Below are 24,837 nucleotides of genomic sequence, written 5' to 3'. Positions count from 1 at the left end.
AGGCTCCAAGTCAGCGAGCAGGGCCCAGCAGCCCCGGAGCAGCACGAGGCAGGCGGGGACAGCAGCAGGAGGGACTCCAGGTAGACTGCAGAGTGGACTCTCAGACAAGCGGTGAGCTCACAGTGCATGTCAGCCAAGGGGGCTCAGGTCACAACTTAGCTCGAGGCTGATTATGAAAAGAAGGGTGAGCCCCTGCCCGTGTGGCTCAGTTGGCTGAGCATCGTCCCACTCACCGAAGGGTCGCTGGTTCGATTCCCAGTCAGGCACATGTCTAGGTTTTGGGTTCAATCCCCAGTCGGGGTGCATGTGGAAGGCAACCAATCAGTGCTTCTTTCTCACAATGTTTCTCTCTTTCTCCCCTCCCCTCTCTCTAAAACCCAATAAAAATTAATTTAAAAAAAAAGAAAGAAAGAAAAGGAGAGTAGGACCAAGCAGGTTCTTGGGCAGGGGGCTCGGGGACCCGCAGCTCTGGCTCTGAGCCAGCTGGAGAGGGTCTCCAGGCCTGTCCCCACTGTAGGAGAAAGGGGGTGGGAACTGGAATGAGGACCCCACTGCGCTGTCTTGTTTGTTGCCGGATCCCCAGCACCTGGCTCAGGGTTGACACTCAGGAAATATTTATTTGTTGAGTTACGGGCCAGCCTCTCCCCACTGCAGGTGGGAGGGCGTCCATCCCGCCCTGCAAGGCAGCAGGCGGCGACATCAGCCGTGGGCTGACTCTGGGTCTACACCCCATCTCCCAGGCTGAGTCCCTCAATCAGGTGCCCCCCGCCCTCAGCATGTGGGTGGAGTGGGGTGAGGAGGGAGATAACAGCTGGGATGCAGCACCCCCCAACCGCAGAGGCTCTAGGTGGCCGCCAAAGCCCAGACCAGTAAATCATGTATCTGGGGGTAGGACCCATGCAGTAGTATTTTCAAAGCCTCAAGTGCCTCCAATGTGCAGGCAATTTGGGGACCGGTGGTCGGGACTTGACACCTTCTCAAAGCCCTGGGCTTCCACTTTCATACTTGAACCTCAGGTTAAAATATCCCTGTTTCAAGGTCAAAGTCTTTTTGCTTAAAAAAGAAAGCATACATCTTCTCTATCTCCATCTCCATCTCCATTTCCATCTCCATCTCCATCTCTATCTCTATCTCTATCTATCTCTATCTCTATCTCTATCTCTATCTCTATCTCTATCTCTATCTCTATCTCTCCATCTCTATCTCTATCTCTCTCTCTCTCTCTCTCTCTCTCTCTCTCTCTCTCCATCTCCATCTTCATCTCCATCTCTATCTCTATCCATATTTATCAGATTCCATTTGTACTCAATGAAGACATTTTAGAAATGAGAAATTAAAAAGAAAAAAATGAAAGTTACCTGAATCTCGCTCTTTAGTGAGTTACTGTTGACATCGTTTTATTTTTTTTATTTCCTCACTTCTTAGAGAAACACGAGGTAACTTCCCAAGGTCCTGCAACTCCCGAGGAGCAGAGTCGGGCTGGGACCCAGGGAGTTGGCAGAGCCGTCCCACAAGGGGCTAATGCATGTCCAGGGTGTCCCCTGTACGCAGGGGTCTGTGGAAAGAGTGGGGCTCAACAGGGGAAAGAGGGAGGCGGCCCGCGGGCTGGTTTCTATGCATCCTTACGTGTCTGGAGCAGAATAGAGCCCAATGCCATGTTCACTGCCTGGCTCACAGCCACACCTGAGTGACTATCAGGCTCTTAGGCCTCAGCCTGCTGGGGGGTGGGGAGGAGCTGCTGGCCTATGGGCTCCTGCTGCTGGTGGTGGGCCAGGACCCAGGTACCCCCACCTGACCCTGCCTGCCCCTCACCCTAACAGCCTCTCCCTCCTCTGTCTGCCCTCCCCCAGCTGTCACACACAAACCTCTCAGCCCAATAAGGGAACACAAATATGGTCAACCACAGAGCCATGAATCTGGGCCTGTGAATTCTGAACACCCTTCTTTCTTCTCTGTGGTTCTCTTCCTCGCGTGGCTGGGGTAGGGGCCCCTTTCGAGGCCCTTCCTTCTCTCCAGAGCAAATAGAGGCCTCCATCTCTCCTCCCCTGTATCTACGCACTCTCTCTGGCCTCCTGAGAGCAAGCCTCAGGCTTGTGTGTTGGCCTGTGAGCCGGGGATATTGTCTCCACTGAAATTCCCAGACAACTTGGTCTGCTTGGTAATAGTGCTACAGCTAAGCACACACTCCCGCACATGTGCGCGCACACACACACTGACTCCACGGTCAAAAACACTGGGTTGAACCAAGTCAAACTGGTCTCTTTGCTGCAGGACTTATCAGAGCCTTGAATACCCTAAAGCAGTGGTCAGCAAACTGCGGCCCCTTGAGTGTGGCTCTTCCACAAAATACCACGTGCGGGCGCGCACGTACAGTTCGATTGAAACTTCGTGGCCACACTCAAGGGGCCAAAGAGCTGCATGTGGCTCGCGAGCCGCAGTTTGCCGACCACTGCCCTAAAGGCCACTTGGATTTTCTGAGAGATGCTCAGAGCTGGCAGTCTCCTAAAATCCATGCTAGGGAACCAGTGTCCCACAGGACACACCCTGGGAAAGAGCCCAGGAGAGGAGTTAAGTATTGAGCACAGTAAAGATGCTCTCGGCACCCTGAGGCCCTGGCTCTGAGCCTCAGTTCCCCTGCCAGGTGGGCATCTCCTCCAAAGTGCCCAAGGAGAGGTAAAATGGGCCTCTGGTTATGGGAACGCCCCTCTACCCGAGCTGTGACCCTGCCCGGTTCCCACCTGAGCGTATAGGAATGCAAGTCAGAGGAGCAGCTAATTACAGGGACAGCCGGGATGAGCTACGTTACTACGAGATCCTAAGAAGTAAACAAGTCCCACACTTTGGTAGAATTCGTACCAAGCTTCTTGTGATGTGCAGATCGGGAACGGCTCTCTGGAGGCCTAATCCGAGAGCAGACTGGTCCCCGATGGCCTCGGGGATTTATATGTGGAGAGGGACAAGGAGGAAAAGGTGTCTCTTTGTACCTACAGCGCAGCGGGTCCATGGGTGCATATCTACATATCACTCGTCGGGCCACGCCCTAACCCTGGGAGGGAGGAGTGATGGCGCCATTGCACGGAGGAGCAGTAACTCATCCTGGCACATGGCCTGTGAGTTGTTCTCGGTGCCCACAGACCCTGGCCCCGCCCACTGGCTTGGCCTCAGGACCCCAGGGAGTAGGAGGTCCTTGCCCACTGCTCCAGAGCAAGGGCAGCGCCCTGAGGGTGCAACTGTGTGAGTCAGGGTCTCCGCCCTGAGTGGGGCCTCGCACTAACGCTCAGTCAATACTTGTTGAAAGATGAGTGAATGGATGATCAAGTGCAATAAAGTGACTCACTTGTTTTACTTATTTTTAAGTTAGAGCTACGATTTTGGGGAAGGGGACATGTTAACGTCTAAATAAAGTCCTTGTTGTTTTTTGTTTGTTTTCCCACTTGTTTTAGAGAACAATCTGGTCATGTTACCTCTTTCACCTCCAGTGAGAGTCACGCTGAGTTCTTACCATGCGTCCTGTTCTTCAGCTCCCTGACCGGGTCTCCTACACTAGCCCTCCTACTGCAGCTCCAACCACACTGGCCTCCTTGCTGTCCTCCAAACGCACCAGCAGGCTCCCGCCTCAGGGCCTTTGCACCTGCTGTTCCCCTTGCCTCCCTCTCTCACTTCTTTAGGACTCACTTCAACTGCACCTCCTCAGAGAGGCCCTCACTGATGACTTCATCTGAAATATCACCCTGGCCCTAGCTGGTTTGGCTCAGTGGATAGAGCCTCAGCCTGTGGACTGAAGGGTCCCGGGTTCGATTCCGGTCAAGGGCATGTACCTAGCTTGCAGATTCGATCCCTGGCCCTGGTCAGGGCGCATGCAGGAGGCAACCAGTCGATGTGTCTCTCTCACAGTGATGCTTCTCTCTCTGTGTCTCTCCCCGTCCCTTCCACTCTCTCTAAAAATCAATGGAAAAATATCCTCGGGTGAAGATTAATAAGATAAAAGATCATCCTGTTACTCTCTCTCCTCTTATTCTCTCAAAATTTTGTTTGTCACTTATCACCACCCAAAATTACGTTGTCTGCCTGTGTGTTTGTGTGCTTACAACATTTCCTGTCCTATCTGTGTCCGTTGTAAGCTCCATGCGGAGACGGGGTCTGTGCTTGGTTCATTGCTGCATCCCAGTGCTTAGCACAGACCCCGGCACGTACCAGTTGCTCAATAAATTCTTTTGTTGAACAAAAGAATGAAAGAGAGAGAGAGATGAGAACCTGGACTCTGTCACACAGCAACCCCTGTGCTATTTGTCTCGGGAGAAAGGAAAACAAGGAACTTTAGTAAAAGAACCAAATTTACTTCAGTTTAAGGCAAATTCCACACAGAGACTCTCAGACACAGGCACAGGACCAGACAGTGTAGAAACTCCACCATCATGCATGACAGGAAGGGAGCAGTGCCAGGCACAGACAGGGTGGGGCCTGGTCACGCCCAGGCACAGGACGTTCAGCGGGCTGGGGAGCCCCATGCGGCAGGAGGGACCGGCATGCATGACCTGCTCCCAGGCGGGAGAGGCTGGGCAGTGGGTGCGCCCAGGGGTGAGATCACCTTCCTCACCTTTCCCATGGCCGGGGCAGGGGCTCGGGCCCAGGTGGCAGAGCCCAAGGATGGAGCAGGGTGACCCTAGAGCCAAGACAGCCTGGAGGAGGAGGTGCACTGGTGGGGGCGGGATGGGGGAGGCTGGGCATGGGAGGAATGGACTCTCAGGGCCTCAAAGCGGAAGGTAACCTAGACCATCTGGTCAACCCTCTTGCTTTATAGATGTGGATACTGAGGCTCCTGTAGCAGGCAGGGACTGCAGCAGGGCCTGAGCCCAGGACCCCTGGCTCCTGTCTGTAGGGGGAAGGGGCCGTGTGGAAATGCGGGGCTGGGCTGCTCCTGGCCCAGGCCTCTAGGTGGGCAGCGGAGGAGTGGGCACCAAGGACCCTGGGCAGCCTCTGGGGGGAGGTAGGGGTGCCTGGAGCTCGGAGTCAACTGTGGTGCCCACAGGCCCACAGGCCAGAGAGAGGCGTGTGGCTCTGTGTCTAGAACCAGTGTCGCGCTGGGCTGGGGGGCCCTGGAAAAGACCTTGTGCCTGAAAAGCCTCCGTGGCTGGCCCATCGGGCGGCCTACGGTCCACATCACAGTTGCCCCTTCATGGAGCTGTGGGGTCCCCACTGCAAGCAAGTGTCCCTGGGAGGGCCCCATGTCCAGGCCTCCTGCCAACCCATCAGCCTCCGGGGGCTCACTGGGAACAGGGACAGGGTAAGTGCTGGGGTGGGGGTCAGGGCCAGGTAGCAGAGTGGACAGCGCAGGAGGAGGGGAGGGCGCGGAGGCCTGGAGGATGGAGGCCCAGCCCCGGCTTCAGCGGCGAGAGGAGCAGACGGGACGGTCCAGGGTGCTGAGGGGCCCCATCAGCCTGACTGCTAACACCTTCCTGGCTGGACTAGAGCCGAGTGTCAGGGGAGGAGGAGAAGAGCAGGGCCCCATCAGCCTGACTCCCTGGGTTTGGGCCATAATCAAGGCCAGGAACCTGGGAGGGCATCTCCAGAGGCCCGTCCTCCGCCACACGGGTCCCAAAGGCTGGGCCGGGCGGACTGTGGAGCTCCAGGGACTGGGGGCACTCTTCCCCGGCCTCCCCAGGCCCCAGCCACCCACCACCCACCACGGGCCAGGCTCAGATGTGCGTGTGCACTGGGGAGGGGGAGGGGGAGGCGGGGGGCGTGCGGGCTGGCGACTGGGAGGGTGAGCTGGCGGGGGCCTCAGGTGCGGGGCGCGGGCGGATGCCCTTGGCCTTCATGTAGGACACCAGCTGGTCGGGGATCTCGGCCAGCACGTCCCGGGCCAGGCGCGCCATGCTCAGCACGTGGTTGCCCGTGCGGTCCACGTAGTCCCTGAAGGGCACGAACTGGCCGGCGGGGGAGGCAGGGTTAGGCAAGGTCTCTGCTGGGCCCAGCCCCCCACATCCCCAGGCGGAGATCCTGCCCCCTCCTCCTAACCTCTGCCCACTTCTCTCTTCCCTCCCCCATGGTGAGCTCGCCAGGGAAGCTGTCATCATGTCACTACTCTCTCTGTCACGCAAACACCTCCTGAGCACCTAGTCGACGCCAGGGTGCTCAACATGGTTCCTCGGTCCAAGGTCTGGGCACTGGGCACTTAGGAAGTGCTGAATGGACCCCTGGCTTCCGGGAGTTGGGCCCTCAGGTAGCCCCCCTCCCGGGAGAGCCCTCTTTCCTAAGTCAGGCCCCTCTGCTTCCTCCCAGGGGTGTCCCCCAGGCCTTCGCATCCACGGTGCCACCTCCCAGGCTGGCTCGGGTTTCTGGCCCCCCATCTGGCCTCCACACCTGGAACGACCCCTCCCACCCCAAGGCTCGGAGAATGTGCTTTTCATTCCGAATCTCCTAACAGGGGGGCTGTCCGCAGGGGATGCTGGGAGGGGCTGCCCACTGAGGTGCATGTGAGGGCCCGTCTGCTCGTTACACCTGCATCCTACATGGAGACTTAGGACACTGTCACCGAGCCGAGCGGGCGGGTTCCCTCCAGGGGCTGCCAGCTGCGGGGGGTGGGGAGGCGCCTGGCAGAACACAGAAGGTGCAATAACCAGGCACCATGCTCTGTAGGAGCCCATGGAGGCCTGGGGTGCGGGGAGGGCCGGGGTGCAGGGAGGGCTGGGTGGGTGATGTTAGGGGTGAGTCTCAGGCGCGGCTGGGAGCTGAGGCCTGAGGACCGACTCCCGTTCCTTCTGCGGAGGCCAGGCCACCTGGGCTCCCAGCGCCGCCCTCTAGCCTTTCCAGAAAGGCCCCCCAGGGAGTGTGAGGTCAGCCGCCTGGGGGGCAGCAGGGCTTCACCTGGACAATGTCCCGCTCAGCCAGCTTCCCCCGGGAGGAGATCCGCACCTCGTCGCCGTCCAGCTCCACCATGGCTGTGGGGGAGGGGGGGAGAGGGGCAGGCATGGGAGTGGGGGCAAGTCAGGGGCCAATCCCAGGCCCATCCAGGGCAGAGACCCATGTGAGAGATGGGGAAACTGAGGCCAGGAGACAGGAGAAGCCCACCCAGTGAGTCCTAAGTTCTAGCCCAGCCTCCAGCTTCCCGCTCCCAGGCTCCCAGGGTGGGAGGAGGGAGGAGTCATTGGCCTCCTCTCCACAGCCTTGGGGTGTGGGTGTGGGGCGCACGCCCTGACACAGAGGCCCCTGTGCAAACAAACACCTGCGCGCTGCCAGCTGACCCAGCTGGTCACACATGCCAGGTGTGAGCCTCGCTCTGTGGAACAGGGCCCGGCCCAGGGGCCTGGAGCCTCGGGGAGCATGGGGGGTGGGGGGAGGGACTCACCATCGAACTCCGCCTGGCCCACGCCGATGATGATGATGGACATGGGCAGTTTGGCAGCCTGAGACAGCGGGACGCGGGGGTGTTCGGACCCAGCCGGGGGCCAGTTAAAAGGAGGAGGAGATCGTGTTTAGGGACAGAGGATAGATCAAAGAAGGAAGTCAGGAGGAAGGGAAGAAATGGAAGGAAGGGAGAAGGATGGAGACACAGAGAAACCCAGAAAAGCAGGAGAGAGGGAGAGGGCAGCCAGGGCTACAGACCCAGGGACCCAGGTCTGCTTCTACCAGACCCCCACCCCTCCTCTGCCTCCGGGCCTCTTTTGTGTGGCCTGGACCTCCCACGTTCTCTACCTGGCCAGGCTGAGTTCCCAGGGCAGCTAATGAGGGAGCCGGAGGTGGCCGGAGGGAGCGGACCACCCAGCCTGGCTGAGAGGTGGGTGGGGAGCTCACCGGTGGGACCATTGGGACCGATGCCCCCAACCCCAGGGCCAGGCCCTCCAGATGCTGCAGCCCGAAGCCAGCAGGGTCCCACTCAGGGCGGGGAGCCGGGAAGCCAGGCCCAAGCGTCTCCCTAAAGAGGGGTGGGAAGGTGCGCCCGCGGGTTCCCGCCCCCCAGCTCACGTTGACGATCGCCTCCTTGGTCTGCGCCATGTCCGAGATGACCCCGTCGGTGATGATGAGCAGCACGGAATACTGGGAGCCGTCCTGCACCTCGGCCGCATTCCTGGGGTGGGGCGAAGTCTGTCTGGGAGGCTCTGGACATGTCACCCTCCCCCCCACCCCCCACACACAGGGTCCCTTAACACTTTGGTGGGGACAGCTCTTTGGCTGGAGGGGGTCTCTTAGGGTCAGGGCTCCCTGAAAGGCAAGGGGACAGGTGTGGAGACAAACACCTGTGAGCTGCTGGGATGGGGTCTAGTGACCGGCTCACCTGGCCACGTGGGTGACGACGGGGGCGAAGTTGGTGGGGCCGTAGAGCTGCACGGTGCGCAGGCTCTGGTGGTAGGCCTCCAGGATGCCGTCGATGCCGCAGCACGAGGGGTTGTCCTGGTTGCCGTTCTGGGGGCAGAGGATGGAGGCTGAGCCCAGGAGGCTGAGCCCAGGAGGCTGAGCCCAGGCAGGAAGGAGGGGCGGGAAGGCGGAGGGCGACAGGAGCAGGGGGCAGAGGCCAGCAGGCCTGGGCTCTCCTACACTCTTCTCTGGTGGGGGGGACAGGGAAGGAGGGCAGGTGGGGGCCCACCCTGAAGGGTAGCACATGCTCCTCACCCCACCCCCTGCACCTGCCCAGCTGGAAAGTGGCTGCAGGGTCCAAGCAGCTGTGCAAGGGCCGAGCTGATCCCCATCCCCCCTTCGCCCTGTGCCCAGCACCAGGCTGGCACTTCGCGGGCTGTGGGGGCGTTTGCTGTGAGTGGCCCAGGGACTGACTCGGCGTCCCCAGCTCATGGCAGGGAGGGGAGGAGGTGGCCCCCATCAGCACCAGCCCAGGGAGCTTCTGGAATTCCCCGCAGCTGCCTGTACCCAACCCACACCCCCTCCTCCTTTCTGGGGCCTCGGGGGAAAGTACAGCCACATGCCCCCTCCACCTCCTGGTCTTGTCAGGAAAAGGCCAGAGCCACTGAGGGTGGCCTCAGACGTGATGGGAGTCTTTGTGACCAAGGTGGGGAGGGGGTTTCTGGAGACCCAGCGACAAGACCCCCTGCACACAACAGGCAGCCCCCCCCAAAGGCGGCCCCTGAAGGCCCTAGGTGGGTAAGGGGAAGTGCCCCCACCCCGGGCTTGTCACCACTCCCCCCAGGGGTCAGCCCAGCCCTTTCTCTGGGCCTCCTACCAGCGGGAACTCGTGGGACACCCTGCCGTCGGGGGGCAGCTTGGCCCCGAAGCCGAGGGCGGGGAACATCTTGTCGCTGTCGTAGTGCTGGATGATCTCCCCGACGGCGGTCAGCGCCAGCGCGTAGGCGTTCAGCTGGTAGGGGCTCATGTAGTGCAGGGACGTGGACTGCGAGGGGTTCCCTGCGACACAGGACGCGGGACACGTGCGGGCGTGTACACGCCAAGCCTCCTTGGCTTCAGAATCAGAAGGGGTGTCCCACGGCACCCCTCACTTTTGCTTATTTACCCTCGATGCCGTTCTGTCTTACTGCACATTCCATCCTGGAGCAAAGCCTGGTTGCTAAATCCTCAAAGAATATCCAAGTCCCAGGATCCCACGGTGCCCTGGCCTGCGGGGCAGCAGCGGCCTCCTGCCACCCCTGCCTCCCCGCCCTGTGCCTGCGGCCCACGCTCAGCACACCAGCCGGCGAGCCCTCAATCTGTGGCCGCCGGATGCCACCTTTTCTCGACTCAAATGGCTCCGAGGCTCCCATCTCACCCGGAGTTAAACCCAAATTCCTCACAAGGTCCCGCATGACTAGCCTCCAGTTACTCCTGTCCTCGCCTCCTACACCCTCCCTGCCACTCACTCAGTCCACCTCGGGGCCTTGGCGATGGCTGCCCCCTCTGCGCTGGGACACTTTCCACGGGTGTGCACGTGGCTTGCTCCCCCACCTCTTCAGGTTTCACCTTCTCAGTGTGGTCTTCCCAGCCGCCCATGAAAGTCATAGCTCCCCCGTCCTCCCTCTCTATCCCTCTCCCTCGTTTGACGTTTCTCCTTTGCCCTTATCACCACTAAATATTGTCCATATTTTACTTATTAATGAGAGGCAGTAAGCACAGGCTGCAAAGGTACCAACCCTGTCTCTGCCTCCTACCAGCTGTGTGATCTTGGGTGAGTTCCCTAAGCTCTCAGCCTCAGTCTCCTCATCTGTAGAATGGGGGTAACAGTGCCCACCTCCTAGGGCTGTTGTGAGGATTATGGTAACTCACCTCATTGTTATTAGCACGGAGGCCCCTCCAGCTCTGACATCCTACCACCCTCCGTGGGGCTAGGGGTTTCTGACACACCTGTGCAGTGAGACCTGGGTATCTTCTGATTGGCACAAAAATGAGCATTGAGCACCGCTAATGGGGTCCAGACTCCAGTGAAGGTGGTGATGTTTCTAACAGCTCAAGGCCTGGCCCTGATTCTCCTGGAGGCTCCGCCCCAGCCCGACACTGGAGACGGTCAGAGGAGGCGAGGAAGTGGGGCAGCCCCAGCACGGAGAGGACCGGGGTTCCTGGGCTGCGTGTCTGCCCTCACGGAGGACCACGCGCTCAGGCCTGACTCCAGTCTCCCCTCCAGCCCGGGGGCTGCACTGCTGAGGGTGTGGGATTCGATCCTGTGAGCAAACACCTCCTCTCCAGGGCTCTCCAGGGCCCAGAGCAGCTGGTCCTAGTCCCCCAGGGAGACCGGGTGCCCTCAAGGGCAGTGGTTCAAAGCCCACACCTGTTAGGACGGTGGTTCCATCTTTGGCTCTCAGGGCCTAAGCACCTCCTCTTCAGGGAGGACGAGGCCAGAGCGTATGGAAGACCTGGCTGCCAGCGAGGACAGCCACCACAGCCCTGAGAAGCCTCCCCTCCCCCCACCCCCACCCTCACCCCCACCCCATCCAGCGCCTCTGCCATCCCCCACTCACCATTGGAGGCCGTGAAGTCGATGGCCACTGTGAAGTTGATCTGGGTCCTAGAGGAAGGAGAACAGCAGGGAGTTACCTGGACAGAGGCGGGGCTGAGGGAGGGGGAGCAGGGCTGGAGGGGGGAAGCCTGGGCCCACCAGCAGCTGCTGGCCGGTGTGTGGTCTTTCCATCTGGAAAGCTGGGATGTAACGCCAGCCTCCCCTCCCCCCACCCCCAAAGGGCTGCTGTGAGCATCACAAGAGCCAGGCGGAGTGAAGCTCTTTGAAGACAACAGATGCTCTGTGTGGGCAAGTGATTACGACCACCCTGCCCCTGGGCCCCCTGAGGCCGAGAAGTAGAGTCTCACTGTGTTTCTGGCTCAAATTTGGAGTCAGATTCAGGGTTAAAACTTATTTGACAAAAAAAAAAAAAGGAGACAAATAGACATTGTCCATCTCTTGAGGGAAGAACAAACACCACCCATGAAGTTGTCTTGCCCCCAGTGAACCTGAATCGGACCGAGCCTCCAGAGCATCTACCAGTTGTTCACAGGAAGCAGGGGGACAGAGGGCACCGCAGGGGGTGCGGCCAGCAAAGGCCAGTCCGTGGCACGTTCTGGAACACCTGCCTAGGGACCAGCAGGAGCAGATCACCTGGGGACATGGAGGACCCTAAGTCTCCTGCAGACCCATGAGTCAGAAGCTGTCTGCAGGCATAGGAAGCTCTTAGCAAGCCCCCTCCAGGTGCAGGGGTGCGGGGGGCAGGGAACTGATAGAAGAAAAGAGAATTAAGAGACAAATCAACTAACCCCAATACAGGGGTGGGCAAAAGTTGTGAGTACATGAAACACAGTTTATTCTTATATTATTGTTTGTTAATTATTTTATTGTTTATTTGTATTATAACTGTAAACCTACTTTTGCCCACCCCTGTATATGGATCTTGCCTGGATTTTGGGTTCAAAGAAGCCAATTAAAAACTTTATAACTCAATTGGGAAATCTGAACACTGACTAGATATTTAGGAACTTTCAGTTTTCAGGTGTGATTACGATACTTGGTTATATTTGACAAAGAGAGCCCTTAAATTTCAGAGACACATCCTGAAGTACTTGGGGGAATGAACCATGTCTAGGATTTGCTTCAAAATGATTGCCTGGAAGGGAGAGGGGGTGGAGCAAGATTGGCCAGGAGCTGGTAATTGTAGAATCTGGGTGAAGGGCACCTCGGGGTTCATGATACCTCCCCTGCACTTTTGCATGTGTTTGGGATTTTTCTATAATAAAAAAAGTTAGGTTTTGAGGCTTCAGATTCAGGGTTGAAATTGCTGAGGGTTTGGCTGTTCCAGGTTCTGTGCTGGGTGCTAACAGAACAAAGCTGACAAGACATGAGCCCTTGACAGAGTCTAGTCTCATGGTTCACACGCTGAATGAACACAGTCATCAAGGGAGCGTATTTAAAAGGAAGACCCCAGGGCACCTCTCCCGGGAATGCCAATCCAGCTGGTCTGAGATGGGCCCAGAATCTGCTTCTTTAATGAATACCCTCTGGCCTCATCCAGGATGCTGAGAAGTGCAAAGTTTGGTACTGACTGGGATCACACTTGGGGAAACTGTTATGGTGGTTCCAAGTTGGGGCCAGTCATGATGTAAGATGAGACAGGGCTCACCTCACCTGCATTTAGAAGATGGTCCCTATCAGAACCACAGCCCTCTCTCCACCTAGTCACAGCTGGGCTATTGCCCATGGACCCTTGTCCCCCAGGAAGCGTGAAGGACATGGGTACCAGGAGACCTAAGCCAGGATCTGCTGGCCAGAAACAGTTCTCCCCACACTACTTCCCCCTGGTCTGCTGCCTGGGGGCAGAGCATCTAATGGACTCTAAGCTCTGAGGGAGAGGAGCCACAAGATGGCAAGAGCCTGGGTCCCTGAGTGACTGTGGAGCATCTCCCCAGCCATCCCTGCCACCCCAAGAATGAAACATAAGCTTTTATTTGTACTAAGCCTTGAGGTTGGAGAATTATTTGTTATAGCAGTTGACCTACTCTATTCATCTGCTGTTCCTTGTCACCTCTCAGGTGGAATATAGAGGCTATGTCTTCATTGGAAGAGGGGACACATTGGGCAGGTAAGAGCCTGGCCCCCTGGGCTGCCCTTGGTAGGGTGGTTCTGGCCTGCAGGACTGCAGCTGAGGGCACAGGCAGACCTTGCTCCTTAAGCAGTTTTCCCTGCTCTGGGTTCTGAAATGACTCAGGGAATGAAGGGACTGGAACACGGTATCGGTAGGAAAGTTCTTTCCTGCAGGCTCACCTCTCCTGCCTAAGGGCACAGCAGGGCAGAACGCAGGCTGCTGAGCAACCAGCTCCATCTCTGACGTGGGGGCAGAGGTGCCCATTCTCTCCCCACCCCTCCAGGTGGGCAGGGGAGGGAGGCCAGGGAGGAGAGGATCCCTAGACACATGTCGCCATCAGCTGCCTGCCCGGACACGCATGCGGGCTCTCGCCGCCTGGAGCCAGCCTCTCAGGCTCTCCAGCGAGTGCAGAGAGGCGTGGGGCGGTGCAGGAGGGGAGGGCTAGGGCGGCTCGGTGTTCCAACTTGCCCAGTACTCCAGGCGCCAGCTTTGCGCAGCAGCCGCCCACCGCTGCGGCTCCAGGAGACGTCACAGTGCCCAGCCCTTTAACTTGGCCGTCTCCACCTGCACCCACCCCACCTGCACCCACCCCACCTGGGCGCCGGAGGCAGGCAGGGAGAGTCACAACTGTGGAAGAAAGGCAGCAGTCATGACAGGAGGCACCTTGCCACTAGGCCCGCGGCCTCGGGAAAGTTATATAAAGTGAAGATCCGCTGGAGGGGGTCGATGGGGGGAAGGGGGACATACGCAATAATTTCAACAATAAAGATAAAAAATAAAATTAAAAAATAAAATGAAGATCCTCGTCTCCCTGCCCATTGTGCTCTGTACCTTAGGGGTGTTATGCAAATGAGAAGGATAAAGAGGATAAGTAGGACTGGAAATGACCAGGTGCTGCGGAATGTACCGGGTGGCTGATTAGTGGATGGAGAACAGAGCGGTTTTGACGAGGGAAGGGAGCAAGGGCAGGGTGGGGAGCAGGCTGGGGGGGGGGGGGGAGTGGGGGCAGGAGGCCTCCGGGGGACTGTGGGAGGGTGTGTGCTCAGTGGGTAAGGAGAGCTCCCACCTGAGACGGAGGTTCCAGCCCGCGGGAGCCGTGGCAGGGAGAGCGGGCGTGGCTTCCCAGGCCCTGCCTTCGCCTCTGCCCTGGAGAACCAGGCAGCCGAGTGCCCACTTGGCTGGGATGAGCCTTTGGCAGCTGCCCTACCTGTCTCCTTTCCAAACAGGTGTAGTTACTCACCTGCCTGCACCTGTGGGCTCTTGGCTACCCACACCCCGGCCTGGCACCTGTCCTTGGCAGTCGGCTCCTTTTCCATGAGCTGTTGGCTGGAGCCTCCAGGCTTCCCTGGCAGCCTTGGCCCGGACCCTGACACCTCTGGCTCTTCCTGCTCCTTAAACTCGTGTTTGACCAACTGCTGGTCCTGGGACTACTCCCCGGCCCATCCCCCACTCTCTCTCCTGCCCCTAATATGTCCCCCATGACACCTGGCAGGTTCATCGCTGCCACACAGACAACCAGAGGTATCAGAAGCTCAGAGCAGGAAGGAATCTTAGAATTCACCAAACTCCAACCTCTTGTGTTCCCAGGAGGAAACCGATTCCCTGGGAGGGACAGTGACCTGCCCGAGGAATCCAGCAAATTCAGGGCGAAGGGGGTTGGAGCCTGGGCCTCATGACTCCTCGTCCAGGGCTCTTTCCACCTCCCCAAGCCCTTGGGACTCTGGCATGGAGTCCCCACCACCTTCGGGCTCATCTGGGCACAGGGACCGGGCCTGCCCGGCTGGCTCTGCATGGCCCAGCAACGCCCTCTGCAGCCAGCCAGCCTCCAGGGCAGGCAGAGCTCTGGGAAGGCAGCCTGGAGCCCAGGATCACAGACTCCAGCCAGGGCCTCTCGGAGGCCAGGGTGGGGCCAGAGCTGCTCCTGCCCTTGTTTGAGGCCCCTTCCCTCTCCCCGAGGCCACGGGAACGGGGCTGCACGTCTTCTCACCCTCCTTTGATGTAGTCGAGAAATGTGCACTCTGACTCCACGGCAAAGGACAGCAGCGTGACCTTGAAAACAGAAAGGAGCTGGTCAGTGGGAGCCTCAGCATGTGGCATGCGCATACATCGCTGCAATTGGGGCTCACAGCAGCCCCAGGAAGAGCTGTCATTATCCCCTTTATCCTCAAGGAAACTGAGGCTCAACAAGGTGATGCAATGTGCCCAAGGACGCTGTCCGCACGTGGCCAGGTGAGATGGGAACCAGGTCTGTCTGAACTTGCCCTCTTGACCTCAGTGCCAAACTGCAGACCCCGTGTGGAGCGGAGCGTGGAGGGCAAGGGTCTTCCTGACACAGTCCTAACACCCGCCAGGCTGGCCAGCCCCACGCTTCCAACGCCCAGTACTAGTCATCTTCAAACGTGCCTCTCTGGTCCACACTTATCTGCAGCCTTACCTGTCCCCTCCCTCTGGCGTCTCTCCATCTCTACCCTCAGACCCGAGACCCTCGTAAGCAGCCTGTCCCTCCCCGGGGTGGGGGGGTGGGGGGAGACTGGCCACCCAGGACCCCCTCTCCCAAGCAGAGGCCTCTTGATCTACGCCCTCTGGCGGCTTTGGCATCAGCTTCGCCGAGACAGGCAGCCACTGGCAGCGGGTCATGATGATGACTTGGGATCTGGGAGACCAGTGAAAGCCTGGCCGCTGAAACCCATTAAATGAGGCAGGCGGGGGAGGGGCCACTTCCCTGCATCCTCCGCTCTAGGATTTGGGGAGCTCCCTGCTCATGTACATTCAGCCATCTTCATCGACTCACTAGGTGGGCCCGTAGGGCCTCTGCTTGACAAAGCTGACGAGCCATTCGCCCCCAAAATGAGAGGGTCTGGGAGTGCTGAGCTGGGCCTCAGAGACCCCCACCCACGGTGATTACAGCCTGAGGCACCTGGACAAAGCCTCCTTTCATGAGGAATGGACTATGGCAGTGGCCTCTATGCTGACAATTAGGAGACCCCTTGGGAGCTTTTAAAACATCTTGCAGCCCGGGGAGGCCCTCACACCAATGGCATCAGGGTTTCTGGGGCAGGGCTCTGGCCCTGGATCTTACTTTAGCTCAGTGGTTCTCAACCTTCTGGCCCTTTAAATACAGTTCCTCATGTTGTGACCCAACCACAAAATTATTTTCGTTGCTACTTCACAACTGTAATGTTGCTACTGTTATGAATCGTAATGTAAATATCTGATATGCAGGATGGTCTTAGGCGACCCCTGTGAAAGGGTCGTTCGACCGCCAAAGGGGTCGCGACCCACAGGTTGAGAACCGCTGCTTAACTCCTCACAAGAGTCTAATCTGCAGCCAGAGCCGAACATCCGGGCCCAGGGATGAAGTAATTCCCTAACTTGCCTGCCCGTGGATTCACCCAGAGACTTGCTACTCAAAGTGTGGTCCCTGGACCAGCATGGTCAGAATCACCGAGTTGCTAGTAGAAAATGCAGAAATGGCCCTAGCTAGTTTGACTCAGTGAATAGAATGTCGGCCTGTGGACTGAAGGGTCCCAGGTTCGATTCCGGTCAAGGGCACACATGCCTGGGTTACAGGCTTGATCCCCAGTAGAGGGCACGCAGGAGGCAACTGATCAATGATTCTCTCTCATCATTGATGTTTCTATCTCTTTCTCCCTCTCCCTTCCTCTCTGTAATCAATTATATATATCTATATATGGCAGAAATGCAGCTTCTTGGCATTTTAACAAGATCCCGGGAGATTCTGCTCGTGCTAAGTAAGGTCTGAGAAGCACTAAGCACAGACGGCTCGGCCCAGCCTGGAGCCCAGGGAACTTGCCTGAGCATCTGCAATTTAGAAGCAGACTGGGTGGTTCTTTTTAAGATGGAGACTGGGAAATGCTGCAGCAAAGGGAAGTCAGGAGACCTGGGCCCAGCCTGTGCTGCCCTTAACTCACCGTGTGACCTAAGACAGCACGTCCCCTCTCTGAGCCTCAGTTTCTTCACCTCTAAGTAAGAAAGCTGGACGAGGTCAGTGGTTGTCAAACCTTTTTAACACTGTACACTCAATATTTCTCAGCTGCCTTTCAGAGAGGCACCTGGGAACGTGGGAGAATTCTGGGGGTCTCGCAATGACTGGGGCTCCGTCGGCAGCTATGGGCTGAGGCCTGGGGTGCACCCCAAAATGTAGGGGAAGTCCTGTGAGACGAAGAATGGTCCCACCTAAAACACCGACAGCACCCCACTGAGAAACCCTGCAGCTTTGGGCAAAGGAAATTCAGGGTGGGGCAGAAGCAGGTTTACAGTCGAGAGCGTGAGAAACAGTTGATTCTTGTACTGTTTATTTATTACTTATTGTATTGTTTTCCAAATGAACAATTGTAAACCTACTTTTGCCCCGCCCTGTATTACTCCACACCTGTCTGTGAAAGTTACAATCAGAGAAGCCGGGGGTCGCCCCCTGTGGATAAGCAAACCACTGTGCCGTTTTTAGGCCTGCATCTCCCCTGTGTCTGTCATTGCCACGCTGTGCAATAAGCAGAGTACAAATGACTTATCAGCCCCATTTTATAGATGGAGAAAATGAGGGTCCTCAGAGGACCCCCAGAACCCCTGACTAGGGCCTCTTCTGGGTTTAGGGTTGCAGTCTGCCTGACTCAAATAACTAAGTTTCGCTGCATTCGCTGATGTATTGACCTCTGGAGTGGGAAGGGCCATGAAGGGTAGAACTTGGGCATGTTTGCCCTGCAAAGATACTGGCTTATTCTGTAAATGCATTGTGGGCTCTACCCCAGGACCTTTGCACATGCTGATTCCTACTAGAATTCTCTTTCCCCAATATCCTCAATACTTGCTTCCTCACCTTCTTTGAATCTCAGCTCAAATGTCACCTGAGAGAAGCTTTCCTTGACTACTTTATATTAAACTAGAGGCTCAATGCATGAAATTCGTGCATGGGTGGAGTCCCTAGGCCTGGCCAGCAATCAGGGCTGACCTGTGGGGCGGTTGGGAGGCCCCCCTCTGGCAGCCGCCTTGGTCAGTCTGGCATCACCCACTTGCCAGCCCTGCCCCCTGCTGCCAGCAGTCACCTCCCTCTGCGGGGTGACTGGTGGGGTGATCGGGGCCCCCCGCTGGCCCCCGCTTTGGCTGGCTTGAGGCCTGTGGGCTGGGGGCAGCTCCTGCACTGAGTGTCTGCCCCCTGGTGGTCAGTGCGCCTCATAGCAACTGGTCATTCTGCTGTTCAGTTGATTTGCATATTAGGCTTTTATTATATAGGAAGGCAGGCGGATAGTAGTTTTGTCGCTGGCATCCCTATCCCTTCACTTTGCTTTTCCCCACAGCACTCATAACCACCTGACACCACAGGCATATACACGTATGTATATTTACTTGTTTCTGTTTCCTCCCACTAGAATACAAATGCCAGTAGGGCCAGGACTTCCATTTGTTGATAAATGCATGAAGATCAGCCGGGCCAGAAGCCGCTGGGCCAGCGTGACCCCAGGATGGTCGCAGGCAAGCAGCGCCCGGCCCGTAGCAGCCGCAGGCTCTGAATGTAACCTGGGTGCTGACCGCCACCCCCCTTTCCAGCCCGTGACCTTCGCTGAGTCACTTCCCTGCCTGCAGCCTTGGTTTCCTCCGTCATGACAGGGGATGATAACACTGCCTCCCAAGGAAACAACCTGCGAAAAGCACCTCAATTGGGAATTTCCCGGAGTCAGGGCCCAATCACTGCGCCTCCTTTCCTCTTCCCGCTCGCAGGAAGTCCCATGGGAGTTTCTCTCTGGGCTTTCTCAGTCTGAATCACAGAGCCTGCTGTGCTACAGCCTTAAGCACGCCTTCCCCCTGGGCGGTGGCTCTGGGGCCCCACCCCTCTCCACCCCCCACTCTCCAGGTCTAGTTCCCACACCGCAGGAGCACACAAGCACCCGGGACTCCCGCCACCAGACCCCGCTCCGGGCTCAGTGTCTCCCCAGTGGCACAGGGGAGGCCTGGCTACTCACGGTGCCAGAATTCACATATTTCTTTTTCTTCATTTTCTTTTTGGGGTTTACTACCTGCAGGAAAAAACAGTTACCAGGTAAGAAAGAGGCTTCCAAACTGACAGACTGGACCCCTGGGGCTTCCAGGTGGGGGAGGGGGGGGGTTGAGGCAGGGGGGCGGGGTGGGGGGGGCGGGGAGAGCCAGGGTGTGGCCCAGGCCCCCGGAAGCAGAAAAGGCTGAGAAGATCAGCCATCCCGGGAGGAGGCCCCAGGCATTTAGATTGAGAGAGCCTGGCATCTAGACTTACGCAACCAGGCTCCCCGATTGGACATAGTGTCCCATAAGCAAACACACCAAGAATAATATTTACTTAACCTCCTTTCCCACTACTTCCCAACACACCCTGCACCCTATGCAGCCAGAGGAGCTCGATGTTGCAAAGGGGCCCTGCCCATGCCTGCCCTGAGCCCGCACTGGCTGTTCTCTCAGCGGGAACCCGCCCCCCACAGCCCTCCCTGCGCCTCCCTGGAGACCCAGCCTTAGGGCTCCCTGGGGCCTGCGAGCTCCCCTCCCCCACCGCCGCCCTCACACTGCACTTAGAACCTCCTTGACTGTTCTTCGAGTGTAAGCTTTCATTCCAAACCCAACCCGTCATCAGAGAAGATATCTCAGCCCTAGCTAGGCATACAGTAGGTGCTAAACAAACATTTCTTGGTGGGTTAACTCGATGGTCTTAACTGGGGGCCCACCCCACCCTTGGAGAGATCTGGCAACGTCTGGAAATATTTGTGGTTGTCACGGCTAGGGGAGTAGGCAGAGACACAGGAGGCTGCCAAACACCCTGCACCCCGCGGGACAGCTCCCCACAGCAAAGTACCGAGTGTGAGATGCCAGCGGAGCGAGGTGGAGGCCCTGGCTGCTGGGGCACCTGGCTGGCAGCCTCCGGGGGCATCGCCTGCACACCTTGGTACCTAACCTGAGCCTCGCCGGCTCTTTTGTGTTTTTTCTGTGCAAGTCTAGGCCCAGCCCTTCCCTAACCTCCGACTGAGCCAAGCAAGACGACCTCCCCACCTGCTGTCCTTCCCTCTCCCCCCTCTCCCGTCCTTGCTCCTGGGGGTCTCTTCTGCCTGGAGGATGCTGAGAGCCATTAGAACCTCCTGAACTGCTCTTCACATGTAAGCTTGGAGACAAGGAAACTCAGGCACAGAGACACCAGTGCTTCGCCAAAGGGCACGGAGCTGGTCTGGGTAGTGACAGAATTGGGAGCCAGGTTCCTGCCTCAGGCCCCTGGATAAGAAATGCCAACACATTCCTTCACAGATGTTTGCCAGGTGGGGTGGCATGGGGTGCCAGTTCCTCTCCTCTAGAATCTTTACTCCAGTTGGAGAAGGAAGCTATGTCCTCGGAGAGGGGACGAGGGCCACCAAGACCGGGGAGTCGGAAACGTGAAGGCGCTGTTCGAAGGAAGGACCATTCCGGCGGGAGCATCGCGGGGGCTCCCCGAGCAGGAGGCACCGCGGGAAGACGTGGAGGGACAGGAAGGACCTGGGCGTGGAGAGGTGGAGGGAGGCATCCCGGTCAGGAGATATTAGGGGGAAAGGAGAGTAGGACTGGAGAGCTACAGGGTGGAAGAGAGTAAAGGGGGCGGGCTGGAAGAGAACCTCCAGTGCCAACTGAGATGCCGGAACACCACCCAGCAGCGAGCAGGGACTCTGATGACCTCTGAGCTGATGGGGGACGAGGTCACAGCAGGCTCTGGGATGCCGGGGCCTGGTGGAGGTGAGTGCGAGGGGAGGAGGAAGGACACCCAGGGCGGGTGTCTACAGATGTTTCCTCATTTGCAAAATGGGAATAAAAGGCAGCTACCTCATGGAGAGATGTAGGGACTAAATGGGTCCATGCAAGTCGGGTGCTCAGGACAGGGTCTGGAATGCAGTGGGTACTGTGGACGTGAAGGTTGCTGTTACGTTTTATTACTTCTACTTACTACCCCCACCCCCAGGCCAGGGGACTGGTCTGAGGGCTTCTGGGTGTTGGACCAGGTAATGAGCTATGGCAAAAGAGCGCCATCAAGAAGTGACCACAGATCTTGGGCCCCGGGCATGGCTGTGGGGGAAGGAGAGAGGGAGGGGTCGGGCCCCCAGGAAGATACAGAAGGAAGAGCTGGATTTGGGGCGCAGGAGGGACGTTCAGGTGGGAGGGCCAGCAGGCTGTGCAGGTGGCAAGTGCGAGTCAGGGAGCGAAGCCCAGGACGACCCCAATCCTCCTCAGGCAGGAAAGCAGGGTGGTGGCACGGCGCTCAGCGTCTTGGGAAGCAGCCTCAGTGTTGAGATGAGGGTGCAGTCGCAGCTCCAATGCTGCCCCGTGCTTCAGTTTCCCCATCTGTCCCAGGAGGGTGTGGACGTTTGAGAACTGAGTGCATCTCAAGCTTTTACTCCAAAGTAACCCTCCCAGCTGAAGAGCAGGCATGGACTCCTGGGGATCTGGGCGTCACCCTGAGATCAGGCCACAAGCACATTTCTTTGAAGTCTTCTGTGTTGTCTTTAAATTAGCCACTATTCCACATTTCCACTCTCTAATTATAACTGTTTTAATATTAAAGCAACGTTTTGTTCTCAGATCTTCCTGCGAAGTGGCCCTGAAGAGACGCCCTGTTTATCCTGAGGTTTCGTGCACTCCCCACCCATGTACCAGCCTCGCCCGCCCTCAGGTTCCATGAGGGGGACCAGCGCCCCCTAGCGGTCAGGTCAGGAACCTCCCAACCCCTGGGCTGGAGTTCTAAGCCTTATTCTTTTCCCTCTCTTCACACCCCAAGTCCCCAGGGCCTCCAGCGCCCATCTGGGGTCTGCCCTCCTGTACCAGGGGTCAGGGCGTGGCTCCCAGGAGCCAGGAGCTGCTCTGGCTCTGGGGAGACGACTCTGAGACACCGCCCGCACCCAGAGGCAGCCCCTGCGTGAATGAAGCCACGAGGCTGAGCCAGCAAGCCGGGCCAGAGAGCCTCCGATGGCCCAGTGAGCTCAAAGCGGGTGGGCAGAGGGAAGGGCTGGGGCCAGACCCTAGGGGCCTCGTGGGGGTGACATGTGCGCCCACAGATTGCAGGTCGCTGCAGCAGGGCACAGTTGGAGGAGCTGGGACTTCGCCCCATAGGTCTGGTCCTGTAGGGTCTCGGCTGGGGTGGGCGTCTTTCTGAATCTCCTCCGGTCCCCAGCGCTCTGCGGGGGGGGGGGGGGGGGGGGGGGGGGGGCTGCGGTGGTGAGTGGTGCGTGGGACTTACAACCAGGTTTAAAGCGGCCGCGATGTGGTCAGGTGACCATGTTGGAGGAGCACTCGGGTTACTGAGTGGACGGAAGGAGATGGGAAAGCTGTTAGGGGCCGTTGCAAAACCTACTCAGGGGAGATGGCAGTGGGGTGGACGGGAAGGACGGGAACAAAGGTCAGCATATTTTGCTGATTGGAATAGGGTGCAGCCATGGATGGCGAGGGGCCACAGTCGTCAAGGGGGCTCCAGGTGCTGTGGCCCCCGTGGTGGCGGCACAGGCTGGCCAGGGGAGGGAGGGCTGCGGGGAGACTGTGGCTGTGGCCAGATGCGACGGTTTGGGAAGGCCAAGTCCGCAGAGCGGCCCGCAGACAGCTGGGCGTACAAGTCAGACCGGGTCACCCTGGGGCTGCAGACGACGGTCCCTCCCGAAGAGGCCTGTGCTGTCTTCAGGCCTCCCAGTGACACCCCGCAGTGCAAGGACCCACCGCGGCCCCCAGAGGCCATTCCTTTCTGCCTGACGGCCTTTCAGCGTGAACAGCGCCCTGCTTCCCAGCGCTCAGTTCCTCTGGTCGATGACAAGGGAGCAGGGATCCACGACCAAGAAAACAAGTCACCCAACCTTTCTGCTAACTGGGAGCCGGTGCCTCTTCTGTCTGTCAAGCTCCCTTAGAAGCCAGACTCCCACTGATCTGTCCCCTCCCCTTCCCTTCCCTAAAAATCTCCCTAAAGGAGGCCAGAGAGAGACGAAGCCTGCTTCTCTGTCTGGGTGGGAGATGGGCAGAGAACAAAGCCTTCCCTGTGGAGAATTCAAAGGAATCCCCGGCCCCCCACTCCATCTTCACAATGGCCTTGTTCAACTGAAGCCAGTGTGTGGATGTCTAAGAAGCACCTACTGTGTGCCCAGCAGTGGCCAGACGACCATGAAGAGAGGCAGCCAAGAGGGCTATCACCTGCCCTTGAGGGGCTTCGGTGCAGTTGGAACACAGGACCTGATGCTCAGAACAGAGATGTAGGGGGTGGGGGAGGATGGAGGGCTCAGATTCGGTGACGGGAGTCGAAGCCAGCTCTGCAGCCTCCCCAGCCGAGCGCTGCTAACGTGAGGCGAGAGCCCGCTCGTGGGGTGGTTGTGAGATGTCCATCTCCTGGCGCACAGGATGCTGGGAGACAGCGCTGATGTCATGCCCACTCGGCCGGGCCTTTTTCTGGTAGCTCATTTAATTCTCCGAGGCCTTGCAGAGTGCTGCAGGAACCTGGCCAAGCTCACAGGCCCGTATGAGGCAGAGTCAGGCTACGAGCTCCAGCAGCAGCTGGGATGGGAAGCCAGCACTGGAGCAGGAGCTGAGCTGGACTGGAAGGTGGGAGGGCCCCCCAGAGGGAACGCACACACCAGCAAAGGTTCAGCCGCGGGCACTGGCCTCCGAGGGCAAACACCATTTTCTCCAGAGAGATGGTGCCTCGCCCCAGGCTCTCCAGGCCCTGCCAGGGGCATCCTGACTCCTGTTCCTCTGAGTCCTCCCTCCAGAAGACCTAGCCCTGCTCTCATCAAAGGCAGAGGGCCATCTTGACCTCAGGACCTCGACTCTCAGGCCTGGAGCCCTCTGATACTGTCCCCCACTTTCTGCCTCACCCCTACTTCCATCCCACACCTTGTTGGGAGTACTCATTTTGGGGGGCACTCTAGCTCAGAGATTTGAAGTCAGATCAGCCTAGGCCAGGGGTCGGCAAACTATGGCTACGAGCCACATGCGGCTCTGTGGCCCCTTGAGTGTGGCTCTTCCTAAGCCTTAGGAGTACCCTAATTAAGTTAATAACAATGTACCTACCTATATAGTTTAAGTTGAAAAAATTTGGCTCTCAAAAGAAATTTCAATCGTTGTACTGTTGATATTTGGCTCTGCTGACTAATGAGTTTGCTGACCACTGGTAGGCTGTTTGCCCCTGGATTCCACCATCTACTGAAATGTGCCTTTGGGCAAGTCCCCTGACTTTGCTGGGACTCAGTCTCCTTAACTGTAGGGTGAGACAAGAACACCCACCTCACAGGAAAACCTGCGAAACCCAGCCCTGCACATGCTCCCCGAGGCCTCAGTGGCTGGGAGCTACGTGACATCGGGCACACCCCAGGCTTCGGGTGTCCGCCTCACCTCGTAGATGTTGAACTGGCTCTGCCCGCGGGCCAGCTCCCGGTAGCTGGTGGTGAACTCCCCGATGAAGTCGTGGCTGCAAAGGAAGGCTCTGCTGAGACCTGTGCCCACCCCACCTCTCGCGTGCCCCCTGGCTCTCCATCCCGCCCAGGACTCTTCTCCAGGACGCACGCCAGCTGGGAGGCTGAGTCCCTGGGGAGGAGTCCAGTGTCACCCACGGAGCAAACACCCAACGGTCCAGGAGCAGAGGGCAGGGCCCCAGAGGATGGGACCCATTTCTACTTGAATTCCTATTTGAACAAACCAGCAACAAACGGTATTTGGGTGACAACTAGGGAAATGTGAATAGGAAATGAATATTAGAAGGTACTCAAGACCTACTGTTCAAAGTGTCAGGTGTGATAATGGCATTCATAGTTACATAGGAAATGCCCTCATTTTTTTAGACATTCCCAATGAGATATTTAGAGAT

The 24,837-nt window shown here is 58.0% G+C and overlaps 1 protein-coding gene across 1 annotated transcript in view; it reads right to left on the bottom strand.

Annotated features, from left to right (window-relative positions):
* Positions 1–4,316: 4,316 nt before the first annotated feature.
* The window catches only part of CPNE5 (copine 5), an 83,035-nt gene continuing 62,514 nt past the window's right edge, over positions 4,317–24,837 (bottom strand). The window contains exons 13-22 of the mRNA XM_070418675.1: positions 24,366–24,441; positions 18,983–19,036; positions 14,992–15,053; positions 10,896–10,942; positions 9,173–9,354; positions 8,276–8,403; positions 7,966–8,068; positions 7,349–7,406; positions 6,868–6,941; positions 4,317–5,927 (exon numbers count right to left, since the gene is read on the bottom strand). Coding sequence (XP_070274776.1) covers positions 5,697–5,927; positions 6,868–6,941; positions 7,349–7,406; positions 7,966–8,068; positions 8,276–8,403; positions 9,173–9,354; positions 10,896–10,942; positions 14,992–15,053; positions 18,983–19,036; positions 24,366–24,441 — 1,015 coding nt within the window. The 3' untranslated portion in view covers positions 4,317–5,696. The remainder of the gene's footprint in view (positions 5,928–6,867; positions 6,942–7,348; positions 7,407–7,965; positions 8,069–8,275; positions 8,404–9,172; positions 9,355–10,895; positions 10,943–14,991; positions 15,054–18,982; positions 19,037–24,365; positions 24,442–24,837) is intronic.

Source organism: Myotis yumanensis, unplaced genomic scaffold (assembly GCF_028538775.1).
Source record: "Myotis yumanensis isolate MYYU_CA2020_CCGP unplaced genomic scaffold, mMyoYum1.0.hap1 SCAF_6, whole genome shotgun sequence".
Classification (NCBI taxonomy): Eukaryota; Metazoa; Chordata; class Mammalia; order Chiroptera; family Vespertilionidae; genus Myotis; species Myotis yumanensis.
The sequence above is the reverse complement of the archived record's forward strand: the minus strand, read 5'-3'. Positions and strand labels throughout refer to the sequence as shown.